General features: G+C 47.1%; 1 protein-coding gene across 1 annotated transcript in view; it reads right to left on the reverse strand.

Annotated features, from left to right (window-relative positions):
- The window catches only part of LOC144792094 (putative cation-transporting ATPase 13A4), a 506631-nt gene extending 500446 nt beyond the window's left edge, over window positions 1–6185 (reverse strand). The window contains 1 exon segment of the mRNA XM_078666960.1: window positions 5964–6185. Coding sequence (XP_078523086.1) covers window positions 5964–6185 — 222 coding nt within the window.
- Between the last annotated feature and the right edge of the window lie 7033 nt (window positions 6186–13218).

A 13218-nucleotide genomic window follows, 5' to 3' on the forward strand; every position in this document is an offset into this window, starting at 1 on the left:
TTGACCTTAAAGCTGTCAAAGTCAGTGGCAAGAACACATTAGCGTCTCACGTCCCCAGCATGAGGCTCCAACCTGTATTTCCACTCACTTTGTTTTACGCTGATACTGAATAATAATCTGCAGTTCACTATTAATGTAATACAAAGTATAGCAGCAGGGTCTGGGGAGGGACCTTCACTGGCATCTTAGGTAAATAAACTAAAATACTTTTCAATGTATCGCATATGCGTGCATGTGGGTGAGTTAGAGTGTGCATAAGAGTGCATGTAAACTAGGGGTGAGCGGAATTTGCATAGTCGCGCAACGCTAAGCTCAGCGAAACGGTAACAAATCTCAGCGAGCACGCAAAAGTTCAGCGAACACGCGGAATTGCTTGTTCCGCCCGTTCACGATGCTTTTTTCCTGTTCGTGAATGCTGTTTGCGTGCTCGGGGAGAAATACTTCGCAAACACGCATTTTGAAAGCGAGAACAGGCAAAAAATTGTTGCCAATTCCGCGTTCTCCGCAGAATGTGAAATTACTAAAATTCCGCAAATTCTGCTAGCAGAACGGAATTTGCCACCCAGACCCAATGTAAACATATGAGCATGTATGTTAGCATGTGGGATAGTGGTATTGGGTGTGTGTGTGCTAGAAAGAAGAAGAAAGTCAGAGGGAGCAAGAGAGTATGAATTAGTGAGTAAGAGAAAGAGTGAGAAGAAATTTCTTGAGGTTATCAGGTCTAAGGTTATGTGACATCACTTCCTGTGTTGTCAATACAGTAAAAGGGTGTAGGATGTCACTTCAGCTACCTCTGCCATTTTAGTGACTCAACGCCCATGCTGGGCTGAAGATCTTGACAGGTTCTTGTCCTTCTAACTAAATAATCTTCACTGGGGGCAAATCTTCATATTGACTTCTATTGCTCAACCCCTGGAAAGACCCTTTGTTCTTCATTGTCTCCATACAGATTGGACAGAGCTGCCTGACTCCTATACTCATCAGTTGTCCATCGTCAGTGAGTCTGATCAGTACCTCTAACATATCAACGCATGCACAGGACACAACTCAGTCACACACTGATTCACTCCACCTCTCCCATCACAACTTGTAGATGTCAAATCTCTTCTGCACTTGCAACTAATCCATTCATATGTCCCAGTCATACAAAGGAGCTCTCGCTCGCCTGCCAGACCCTCCTTGACCTGGTCCTCACGACTTGGTGCAGAGGGCCACCATAAATACATTAAATGTTGCCTAATGCCCATTAATGGACATAGGGCAGGGATACCACAAACTCAACTCTGTCAAAGGACAGAGCAGAATTCTCTAACCCGCTACAGCATTTAACATGATCGCTCAAATTGTGGAATCTCATCCATTCAAATCTTTCAAACTGGATGGTGAGCACCTGGATGTGTGAATGCACCACTGGACTCCTGATGCTATTTGATTCTCACACAAAGACTCTTAACACATGCCTTTTTTACCACGGTGCCTTCCTTCAACCTCTGTAAGTTGTCTAAGATCCATGGCACAACATCACTGCTCTTCATAAAGATAAACACTTAGGGGCAGATTTACAAGAAAGTGATGCTTCGGCAAAGATGCGGCACTTTCCCTGCGCCACTGTGAGAAACCCTTGCGTCACTATGGATGCGCCATATTTACAATACGGCGCACCACGGCACAAGGATTGACAGATGCGTCAAAAATTCTGACGCATTGCTGGAGTTGTGTCACAAGCACAACGCAACTCCAACAATGCAGGGGGAGGCCTATCCTCATTGAACTGCGTCACTCCTTACGTCTGCTTCAAGCAGGCGTAAGAATTTGACGCAGTGGCGTCCTAGAAGTGGCGCAGTGAAATCTTGTACATTTCACTGCGTCACTTCTACGAGGCTTTTTTGCGTTGGAACGCCCACCCTGCATACATTATACTTGACGCAGGGCTTTACAACGTGACGCATCTCCCTAGATCCGTCACGTTTAAAATGGGCCGCGTTTTTATGCTGCTTCTGCATTACAAACAGTGACGCATCAGCGGCGCAAAAATGACGCAAGGGGCTTGTAAACCTCCCCCATAATCTCACAACCAGAAAGGTCACACTGTTTACCAGCACACACTGAGGCTGTTGAGGAGCTGACCTTGTCCCTGTCCTCACAATTATAAGTGAATTTTAGATTTCAGGATCTGCCCCATCATCTCCAGCCAGCTGTAACATATGGCTGCAAATGTAAACATCCTTTATTGGCTCCAGGTGGTGCAGGACACAAAAACAGACTAGACTGAGACAGACACAGCAACATGTTATGCTTACAAATTCTGAATACCTTTCACACTTAAATGAATCATCTGCAAAGCCCCACCAAGGTTTGAAAAGCCACCTGACTGAAAAGCCACCTCACCTCATCTCTTATCACAACAATTTTGTTAATGTTAATGTTAATGTTAAGAGTCATTTATTTAGCGCACTGTCACCATGAGTTTCCTGGCGCTGATAGGATACTGAGATTGGACAGAAGGAATTTAGTGGGGATGGGAGAAGAGCAGAGTTTTTAAGGATTTCCTAAAAGAAAGAAGGGAACAAGAGGTCTTGAGTGAGAGTGGGAGAGAGTTCCACAGCTTAGGGGCCAGGTGAGAGAAGCTGCGACCACCAGATTTAGTAAGTTTGAAACGGGGAACGACTAGGAGCTGGAGGTGGGTGGACCTCAGGGTGCGAGAGGGACAATAGGGAGTGATCAGGGACTTCAGGAAAGCAGGGGAAGGACCAGTGAGAGCCTTGAAGACCAGGCAGTGGACCTTAAAAGCTATTCTTTCACTGACTGGTAGCCAGTGGAGTTGATGTAATAAAGGTTGGGCCGACTGCCATCTGGGGATTTTGAATGCAAGTCTGGCAGCCTGGTTCTGAACAATCTGTAGCCTGGACAGCTGAGATTTGGGAAGGCCGTGATATATCGAATTAGAGAAGTCCAGACGGGACATCACCAAGGCTATTAAGACTTGTAGCAAGGCTTCAGGAGTCAGGAGGTGGGCAACTTTCCGTATCCTGTATAGCTGGAACATACAGGAGGATGTTACTGCACTCACCTGGGCCTTGAGAGTGAGCCCAGAGTCAATAATGACTCCGAGGCTCTTTACGCAGCCAGCAGGAGAGGGAGGTGTACCAAGCTCAATGGGCCAGTACTGGGGGCCCCAATAAGGGGCACTTCTCCCAGGGAGGAGAAGCTCAGTCTTGCCAGGGTTGAGCTTTAATTGATTTTGTTCATCCAGTGCTGGATGTGTGTCATGGCCTTCTGAAAGTTGGTGACAGCGTCAGGGGAGGTGAGGGGGAAAATAATTTGCAAATCATCCGCGTAATTAAACACGGTGACGTCCCACCTACCTAAAGAGTGGAGATGGGGTTGAAGGTACAAATTAAAAAGAAGGGGGGACAAGGAAGATCCCTGAGGGACCCCGCAAGATGACGAAACGCTGGTGGCGCTGAAAGGACCTAAACTAACTGCCTGAGATCTCCCCTCTAAAAAAGATTTAACCCAGGACAATGCAGGCCCATGGACTCCGGCGGACTCGACACGGTGGAGTAAGATGTTGTGGTCCACCGTGTCGAATGCCACCGATAAGTCAAGTAGGACTAATGCCTGGGGTAGTCCTCTGTCGGCGTTGCTTCTGAGGTTGTCCAACACGGCAAGAATCACAGCCTCTGTAGAATGGGCTGGTCTGAAACCGGCCTGGTTGATTGCCAGGAAGTTGGACTCCTCAATGAATTGCGACAGGCAAGTAGTGACATGTGCCTCCAAGATTTTAGACAGGAAAGGCAAGAGGGAGATGGGCCGATAGTTAGCGAGGACCGCTGGGTCCGCGCCGGGTTTCTTTAACAGGGGCACCAGTACGGCCTCCTTAAATGACCCGAGGACTATGCCAGAGTTGAGGGAAAAATTAAGTAAGGGTAGGATGCAATGTGGAAGGGTGTGACAGATGTCGCGAAGCACAGAGGGGGGACAGCAGTCCTTGGGGGAACCAGATTTCACACGGGTGGACAATTTGGCAAGGGAATCCGGATCAAGTGTAGGAAACCGGGACAAAGTAGAGGTATTGGCGGGGGGGGATACTGCTGTGGCTAGAGAGGGGGAATGGGGAATAGAATTTTTAATTATGGCAATCTTGTCAATAAAAAAGGAGTTTAAAGCATTGCATGACTCTGCAGAGGGAGGCAAATTCGGGAGTGTCCTGGCGTCCGATGTTAATTCGCCAAGGACCTTGAAAATCTCTTTGGATTTGTTGGGAGCTGTTAAAATTCTCTCGGAGACGAAAGCAGACTTGGTTGTGATGATAGCTTTTTTATAAGCTTTCCGTGCGGACACGTACGCCTCCCTGTCGGAGCTAAGATAATTACGCCTCCATCTACGCTCCAGTTGGCGCAGCTCAAGATGTTGTTGTTTCAGAGCAGAGTTGTACCATTTATGGGAGTTGTTGAGGCGTGTTCGAGGGAAGCAGGACAGGGGTGCAAATAGGTCGCTAGCCGTCGTGAGCCAATGGGAGATATTAGCGTCCATGATGTTAACGTCTGAGATGTCAGTAGTTAGAGGCTGGGTCTCAGCAAGGGAGAAAAGGAAGGCAGATGAATCAAGGGCCTTCCATTTCCGAGCGGTCCCTCCCTCCAAAGGAGGAGGCCTAACCAGACCCTTTACAAGAATGGAAGACTCGATCAATAAATGATCGGACCAGACACAGGGGGAGATAATCGGACAAGAAAGCGACACCCCCTGTGTCCAGATGTGGTCTAGGATATGACCCCCGATTTGAGTAGGGGAGGTGACGTGCTGAGTCAGGTTGAGGCTAAGGAGTGCCTCGAACAATTCGATGGCATGAGGGCCAGCGTCAGCGTGATTAAACCAATAGTTAAAGTCTCCGAACATAGCAATGCGGGCTGAAGAAGTCATCAAGGCAGAGAGCTGCTCGCAAAGAGCGGCAGGGAACAGGGGCATGGGGGAAGGGGGACGGTATAAGACAATGAGGGTCAGAGCGCCAGCTTCAGTTGCCAGGCTGATGACGAGATTCTCGGCATCAGGGAGACATAGTGAGGAGGACGCGATGAAAGGCAAAACTTTGTGTATGACTGCCGCCACCCCACCGCCACGACGGCCAATAGGCCGATTGGCGTTCAGCATGTAATAATTAGGGGGTAGAGCAGCCAGGATGTCAGGAAGGGAGAGATCAGACAGCCAGGTCTCAGTGAGCAGCAGAATATCGAGATTCTCAGCTGTCAACAAAAGAAAGATATCGGCATGATGTTGAGGAAGAGACCGTGTATTAAGATAAAATATACGAATGCAGGTCTCGGGCGGGGTGGGGACAGACACGGATGCCCGGATGAGTCTAGAAGAAGGCAGGTCGGCGGAGATGCCAAGAGACACCAGACGATCCCAAGTTGTGGATGGAAGGGAACAAGGGGGGCACTGGAGGCTTCTGAGCGAAGCAGAGGAGTAAGTGATGGAAGGGGCGGCATCTCTGGGCCCTGGGCCCGTCTGGCCGCGGACGGGCGCAGACGGGCTGGACTTTGGCGCGACTTTGGCGCACTGACGGCGTGCCCGCTGCGCCCGTCCGCTGCGCTCCCTGTAAAAGGGCGCCATTTTATAGGGCTGAGGTCATGAGGGGCCGAGCGCTGGACCGCTCACCTACTCAACCTCCTCACCCAAAATGGCGGCCAACTGCGAGTCCCGGCAGGAATTAATCTCCTGCAAGGGACGAGTAGTGGCGAGAAGACAGTGGACAGCAAATGCGGCAATTAATACTGCCCAGCGCGCAGTAGAGGTAATACCTGCACAACAAAAAAGTTATTAACAAACACAAACATTAAAATGTTAATAAAATGCGCAGGAGGCGCAGAGCACAACGCGAGTCAAGCGAGTGGCTAGGATCCCACTGAGCAGCTCGAATATCCAATTAGTTGAAGTTAGCGTTTACAATAAAACTAACATACTGTGGTTTGAAGTAAAATGACATCAGCATCTTCCAAGGTGCAGGGGGTGCAGTGAGCCCAGACATCCCACTCTGGCTTCCAATAGAAGAGCAGCTTCAGGAACCCCAGAGAGAAGAGGTACCCAAGGAGGCAGGCGATGACGCGGCACGTCTGTGTCCTGAAGCCCAAGAGCTCCTGAGGATGACAAATAAAAGATACTGAAGCAAAACCAAAGCAAGTCATTTAAGATTATCTAATAAAACAATGGATCATTGGTGGTGTTTAATGCTCAAGTAGGATGGCAGAATGTTCTTGCCCACAGTGCTCAGGTCAATCAGAATAAGAACTCACAACTTGAAAGAGTAGGTTGTGCTACTCACACAGGCTCAGGCAGCTATCATATATAATTATATAAATGTAAGGCATTAAAGGCGTTCACACATATCATGAAATCACCAAAAGGAGTTAACGTGTGCCACAAAGAGTTCATTTAATTTTTAATGCTGTTTGCAGGCAAAACAAACACTAGGACTGTGGTCTCTTGGCAAATGACGAATAATGCACAGTTAAGGGACTTGCATTTGGAAGATTCAGGTAGGTGAAGGTTTGGGGACGCACACGAGGTCCGGTCGTTTTCTGACCAGAGCTGCAGCAGGTCCATAATCCAAGGCTGAAAGTTGAAGGATTAACTGGAAGCTCTTTCTATGCTGAAGAGTGAGGAGAAGAGAAAGAGTCAGAGGAGGATCAATGACTCCTGATAGGTCATAGCAGCTGTTTTTGCAGTATTAAATGGAAGACTGGTTAAGGAAAGCTCAATGTGCAAAGCAAGCCAATTAAATTGAACCTGTCTGACCACCACCAGCCATCTCTAATTGAGTAACAACATCCATAATGCCAACAAGACTTGCAGCTGCATGGGAGAAAATTAACCATATAAGAAGCAGGCCAGACTAGGATAGTCTCTGCACTAAAGCATTGCTTTTCAGATCTGCCAAAGATGGCTTCCTAATTTACTTTAGTCCATAGTAGGTATACTGTCTTCTGTTGATGCCCTGCACCCCTGCTCTTAGAGCCGCAACATGCAAGGTGTTGTAGTTGCACAGTCTATGAGTACAGGGTAATGATGGAGTCCAAATGCGAGGCAAATATAAGTTATTGAATCATTGACCCTGTCTGATCAAGGTTCTAACCTTGCTGGATATGTTAGGAAGGACTGATATTGGATAACTCTTGCTGAAACTGGTCAATACATTGTACCTTTTAACATATTCACAGGACAGACAGTTTGAAACTTTCATGAATGTGGAGATAGCCAAAAAGGGCTAGATGTGGGGAAGTGGTTGTAGGAGAGTAGGGTCTGCTTCCTATGGTCACCCCCAGTTTTTGCTGTGATTCTCTGGTTTTTCGAATTTAGTGTGGCTCTGGGCCTGCTAATCAGACCCACAGCCCAGCTGTTCTCTCTCTAAATTGACACCATGTACTTTAGGTACATAACTGATTGGGTATTGGGTCACCTTTGTGAGCCCCTGTACAGTGTATCATAGGTACCCAGGGCACAGGTGCATCCAAGGCCTACCAGGGGCTGCAGCATGTATTATGCCACCCCTGGCTGGCCATCCAAACTGACACCACAGGCTTATCACTCAGCTTGCCAAGGCTACACCATCAACTGATCCATCATCAGGGTTCTGAGAAAGCAGGTCTGGGAGAGGATCACTCTCCTCCTCCTGTCCCTCATCTGTAGCCATGAGCAAGCCCATGTCTGCCCTGTCAACATATGGTTTCAGTCTGTTGACATGAAGCACCCTTTGGGGGCTCCTGGGAGTTCCAAGATCAACCAAATAGGTTACCTCTCCCTTCTGTTCAGCACTCCAGACCATTTGTCTTGGAGTGCTGCTGGGGCCACTGGCTCCAAAATCCACACTTTCTGCCCTTGCTGGTAAACAGTCAGCACAGCCTTTTGGTCATGCCAGGCTTTTTAGAGTTACTGGCTAGCCTCAAGGTTTTTGGATGCATTTTTCATATACTCAGCCATCCTGGAGCGGAGATCAAGTACATAATCCACAATGTCTTGTTTAGGCTTTTTGAGAGGTAACTCCCATCCTTCCTTCACCAGACAAAGGGGCCGTCTTACAGGGTGCCCAAACAGAAGTTCAAAAGGGCTGTAGCCAACCCCTTTCTGTGGGACCTCTATGTAAGCAAACAAAAGGCAAGGCAGAATGATGTCCCATCTTTGCCTAAGCTTTTCAGGTAAACCCTTAATCATGCCCTTTAAGGTCTTGTTGAATCGCTCCACCAGACCATTGCACTGTGGATGATAAGGTGTGGTGAACTTGTAGTTCACTCCACACTCCTTCCACATAGCAGTCAAATATCCAGACATAAAGTTTGCACCTCTGTCTGAGACAACCTCCTTCGAAAAACCCACTCTTGAGAAAAATCCCAGGAGGGCTCATGCCACAACAGGTGCTGTTATGGTCCTTAGGAAAATAGCTTCTGGGTATCTGGTGGCATGATCCACTACCACCAGAATAAACGTGTGCCCAGATGCTGTTTGGCGATCCATAGGTCCAACAATGTCTATCCCAACTCTCTCAAAGGGAACCCCCACCACAGGTAGTGGTATTAGGGGGGCCTTTGTTGTGCCACCTGATTTGCCACTGGCTTGGCAGGTGACACAGGAGCGACAAACCTCCTTGGTGTCTTCTGACATGTGGGGCCAGTGAAAGTGAGGGACAAGCATGTCCTAAGTCTTCTTCTGGCCAAGATGTCCTGCTAAGGGAATATCATGGGCTAATGTGAGAAGGAAGCCTCTGAATGCCAAAGGTATGACCATCCTCCTGGAAGCACCAGGCTTGGGGTCTCTAGCCTCTGAATACAGGAGCCCTTCATCCCAATACAACGTTTCGCTCTAGGGCTCAGCCTTCTGCTAATAAAAGCTATTGGCTGGTCTTGACCATCTTCATTCAATTGTGAAAGAACAGCACCCAGACCCCATTCAGAAGCCTCTGTTTGAACAATGAATTCCTTGGAGTAGGCTGGACTTTGCGCAGGGTGGGTTGAATGGGAAGATACTTTTCCAGACACTGCCTGGGGCACACAAGGTGCTCCATGCATAGCCCGGTTCAAACCAGTTGCTGGGGCACTCCAGCCCTGCTCTGGCGCGAAGCTGGACAAAGAGAAAGGGGTGTAACCTCCCCCTTCTCAGGTCCACCCATAGGAGAGACCTAGCAGGTAATCCAGCCCCTAGAATCAATATAAAGATAGGAGCTGTGTCTAGAGACATCAGTTTATCCTGGAACAAAACTCTTAAATGAAACTCTTGGACCTTCGACATTTTATACCGACTAGAAGACTGAAGACATCTCCCTTGTGGTCAAGGAGTGACTACCGTGTGCAAACAGGTACCACCAGTAACTTGCCAGTCTGTTTTGTCGACACTCTTGACGGATCCCGAAGACTCAGCAACTCAGGAACTACACTCTCAGACTTTTCTGACTCCGACCCACATCCACAGCAAAGCTGAGACCCGTGGCAGACACGAGAGACGTGGGACCGGACACCCTGGACATCCTGCATCTTGCTAACTGTGCAACTATCGAGGGACCCTCGCAGTTGTGCATTGGGGTACGAGAAGCCCCAGATCTGAGCGCCATTTGCACCAAAGCTTAGCCCTCCACACTCCACGAGTGCCGCATGGGGCCTGCTCCTGCATTTCAGCTTGACGCATCTTCCCGGTTGCTAGCCCATTGGCTAGTGAACCCTCCGAAGACGAACCTTTGAATCTACACTGCTTGCCTGGTTGCTTCAGGCTTGCCCCAGCTTCCCTACAAAGGAGAAGCACCCCATACCTTGCTGGTCTGACCTGAAGCCAATCTTCAACTTCTGCGTGGATTGCGTTTGCCAAGTCTTGTTGGGTCCAATCTGGATACCGACACTGCAGTCAACTAGATCCTTTGTGGGACAGCTCGAATCCAGCTGCTGGTTGTCGTTGACACCTCTTGGTCCTCGTGGTTGCAGAGACAAGCTTCACCTCTTCACCTGATTACATCACGACATCGCCTAGTTCCTTCCTGGTTCCTTCCTGGTTCTTTCCTGGTCACTGCCTAGTGACCCAGACTCTGTCCCCTCTGCTTACAGGTTCTTCAGTTCTTCGATCCACCCTTGGATCCACCCGGACACTCTTCCTTCGGCCGCCTGCAGCACTTCTTTTGCAGGTCTCCATTGAAAGCATCGATGAAACCCGACACGAAAAGACACCTATGCACCCGGCTTCCCTGGGTGAGGTAACTCGAGTACTCCGGTGCTTCCGTGGGTATTGACTATCCAAGTGTCCTAGTTTAAAGGGGTTTTGTCGTAGTCCAATCGGAAGTGCCCTAAAACAGTAAGTTTGTAACTTCTTCGTTCTCCATTATAACTCAATGGTAACTCGCGACTGTGTTCCCACACTGCACGTGCGTCCCGTGGGTCTCCTACTTCCTAACCTTTGGTTCTGTAGTGTAGCCCCAGTGATTCCCTAGGCCCTAGACCTATTCACTATTCCTGAAGTGGCTCTTATACCACTTACTTAGTATATGGTTTGTGAGGCCTCTAGGGTAAAACTGTATTTGTGCAACTTATAGTATGCTTAATGAGTAACTTGTGATGGATTTCCATCTCTGACCGCATAAAGAGTTTAGAGGGGTTGTGTTAGCAATAAATATATATATATATATATATATATATATATATATTTGATATATACCTTGTGTGGTGTCCTTTCATTTGGTATTCAAGGGATTATAATTTGTAAAACAACTTGCTTCACATGCTCTCTGAAGTTTTAGCCTAAGACTGCTGGTCCATGCTACCACTAGGATAGCTTGTCTATAAGGTTGACTTTACAACCACCATCAATAAGGGTAATTTAGACTGGTGCAAGGTGCCCACTAGAATATTGGACATCATATGCCAGGCTAACTTCTCACAGTGGTTCTAGAGTAATTTTGCCAGAATCTCATCTGATTTACATATTGTGTCTTAAACATTATCTAAAAACATTGCTCCAGTGGAGATAATATTAGAAAGTCTATAATAAATGGGGCAATACATTTGTAATTGAAATTTAGGATACAAAAATTCATGCTAGAAAATATTTTTTCTAAGATATTCGGATTGACAGCAAACCCAGTTTGCATGACGCTAAAGTCGCCTTTTGGGGATCTAAGTTTGCTAGGATCAGTCAAATAATGACCCTGTCAGCATCCACTGACACCATGTCCTGCACTGTACATTTCAAATCTCACAGCGACTTCAGCATATTCTACTAGAATCCTGCTCTGTATCCGTGAACCACTGATTGGAATCAGTGTTAGGTGTTCAATTGGTTAGGAGGTCAAAGTTTGTAAAACCAGTGTTAGATTAACCTATGAAGCTAGCAAGCATACACAACAAAAACTGTTCTGCTTCATCAGTCAGAGGAACCTCAGTTTCCATGAGAATCTGCCTGGTGTTCAGGGCTCTTCAATGAAATAATTTACTCCCACTGAATGATGTCCTTTAAACTTCACTAGATGCCACAGTCCAATGACTGATTTCTCAGGGAAGATTTGTCCTCTAAAAAAACCTTGATGTGCCTCAGAAGCTTTTTCAAAAAGGCCTCCTCCCCAAAAGGAGTCTGACCTTGACACTGATGAGCCTGTCTTACCTTTCATTCCACTCCACTAAAATCATTCACAAAAATAGATTTTGTTGACAACTTTCTCATTTCCCATGGGCTTGCATTTGCTCCTAGTGACTCCTCTGGTCACAATTGGCCCTATTGCGGTCTCTTGAAAATGGCTCTATTTAACATTTTACCATTTCCTTTTTTTTTGTAGCTATAGTAACACTTTTCTACTGTTTTCATACACTTGTTTTTATTAAATGTACTGTCTGGCTTTTTTATATGATTACAATTGCAGACAACATCAATCAATCTATTAATCAGGGATTTGTAAATGACGGCTAATCACCTGTGAGGGTCTCAAGGTGCTGGGGGGAGGGGAGCTGCTGATCCTTCTAGGTGTAGAAGTTCATTAAAAGAGCCAGCCTATCGTAAATGGGACCGCCCGACAGGCCATCAGCAGTCCCGACAGAAGCATTAGGATGCGACCGCCACCACGGCCATCGCAATGCCTATGTTTTGCATTGTGGCAGGTGCTGCTGGCTGCAGCACACGCTGTAATGAGCACTCTTTAGTTATCCCTGCACTACGTGGCAGGCACCATGTGCTGTCTGCCGCATGGTGCAGCTTAGGGCCAGGAGTAAGGGGGTCCCTCTACAGGCCTCCAAACTCCCTTTCCACCTGCCTTTCAATGGCGGGTTAACAGCCATGAAAAGGTGGGCGGAAAGGGACATCATTATCCCTGACTGCCAACCATCCATCCACCATGGTATTATTGTGGGTGGAATACATGGTTCTTATGTCCGTGGGATTGCCACCGAAGATCCCACCATCATCGTAATCAGCCCCACAGGGCTCCCCACATAAATGAAGACACACAGGCAAGTCAATACATACACACAGTGATTGGAACTACAATTATATAAACTGCTTATTCTCCTCTTGTATCCATCTGAGGTAGTATATTCCATTGTATTGGGTACTGTCTTACAAGCCTTAAAATGACTTCACTTAAAAAAAAACTTTGGTTTCGGATTGCCATGTCTCTGGCTGTTGGGCTGTGGTAAAATAGATATGTGTCAATTCATCACTGAGAGTCTTCTCTTTCCTGTATGTTATAGGGGGAATAATCAGCATTTCTTGTCCTATCTCCAAGTCACTCTTTACTATCAGCCAATGCTTGCCCATCACATGCCTTACTTTGTATGACACAGAATTATAACCTGTCATGAATCGTATCTTTTGGTCCTCTTTATCTGGCTTACAGTGCAGGTACAGTTGATCCCTAGTCAACATTTCTGCTTTCTTAGCTGCTGTATTTAATACTTTACGTGTGTAGCCTCTTTTCATAAACCTCCCTCTCACATATAATATATGTTTAGAGAGTTCTTCATCCTGGCTATATATTTTCTTCAATCTGAGGGTTTCCTCATAAGGGATACTTTCTCTGAGACTCTTAGGGGGTTGACTTCTAAAGTGCAGAGTGCTATTTCCTGCCGTGTCCTTACGCTGTATAGAGTTGTGAACCTTACCTTCCTGCTTCTTCAATGTTATTTCTAAGAACATATTTTCTTCTGAACTCATAGAGACCGTAAACCTTAGATGAAAAGGATTGTTGTTTAGTCTATGAGC

Source organism: Lissotriton helveticus, chromosome 11 (genome assembly GCF_964261635.1).
Source record: "Lissotriton helveticus chromosome 11, aLisHel1.1, whole genome shotgun sequence".
In the NCBI taxonomy this organism is placed as follows: Eukaryota; Metazoa; Chordata; class Amphibia; order Caudata; family Salamandridae; genus Lissotriton; species Lissotriton helveticus.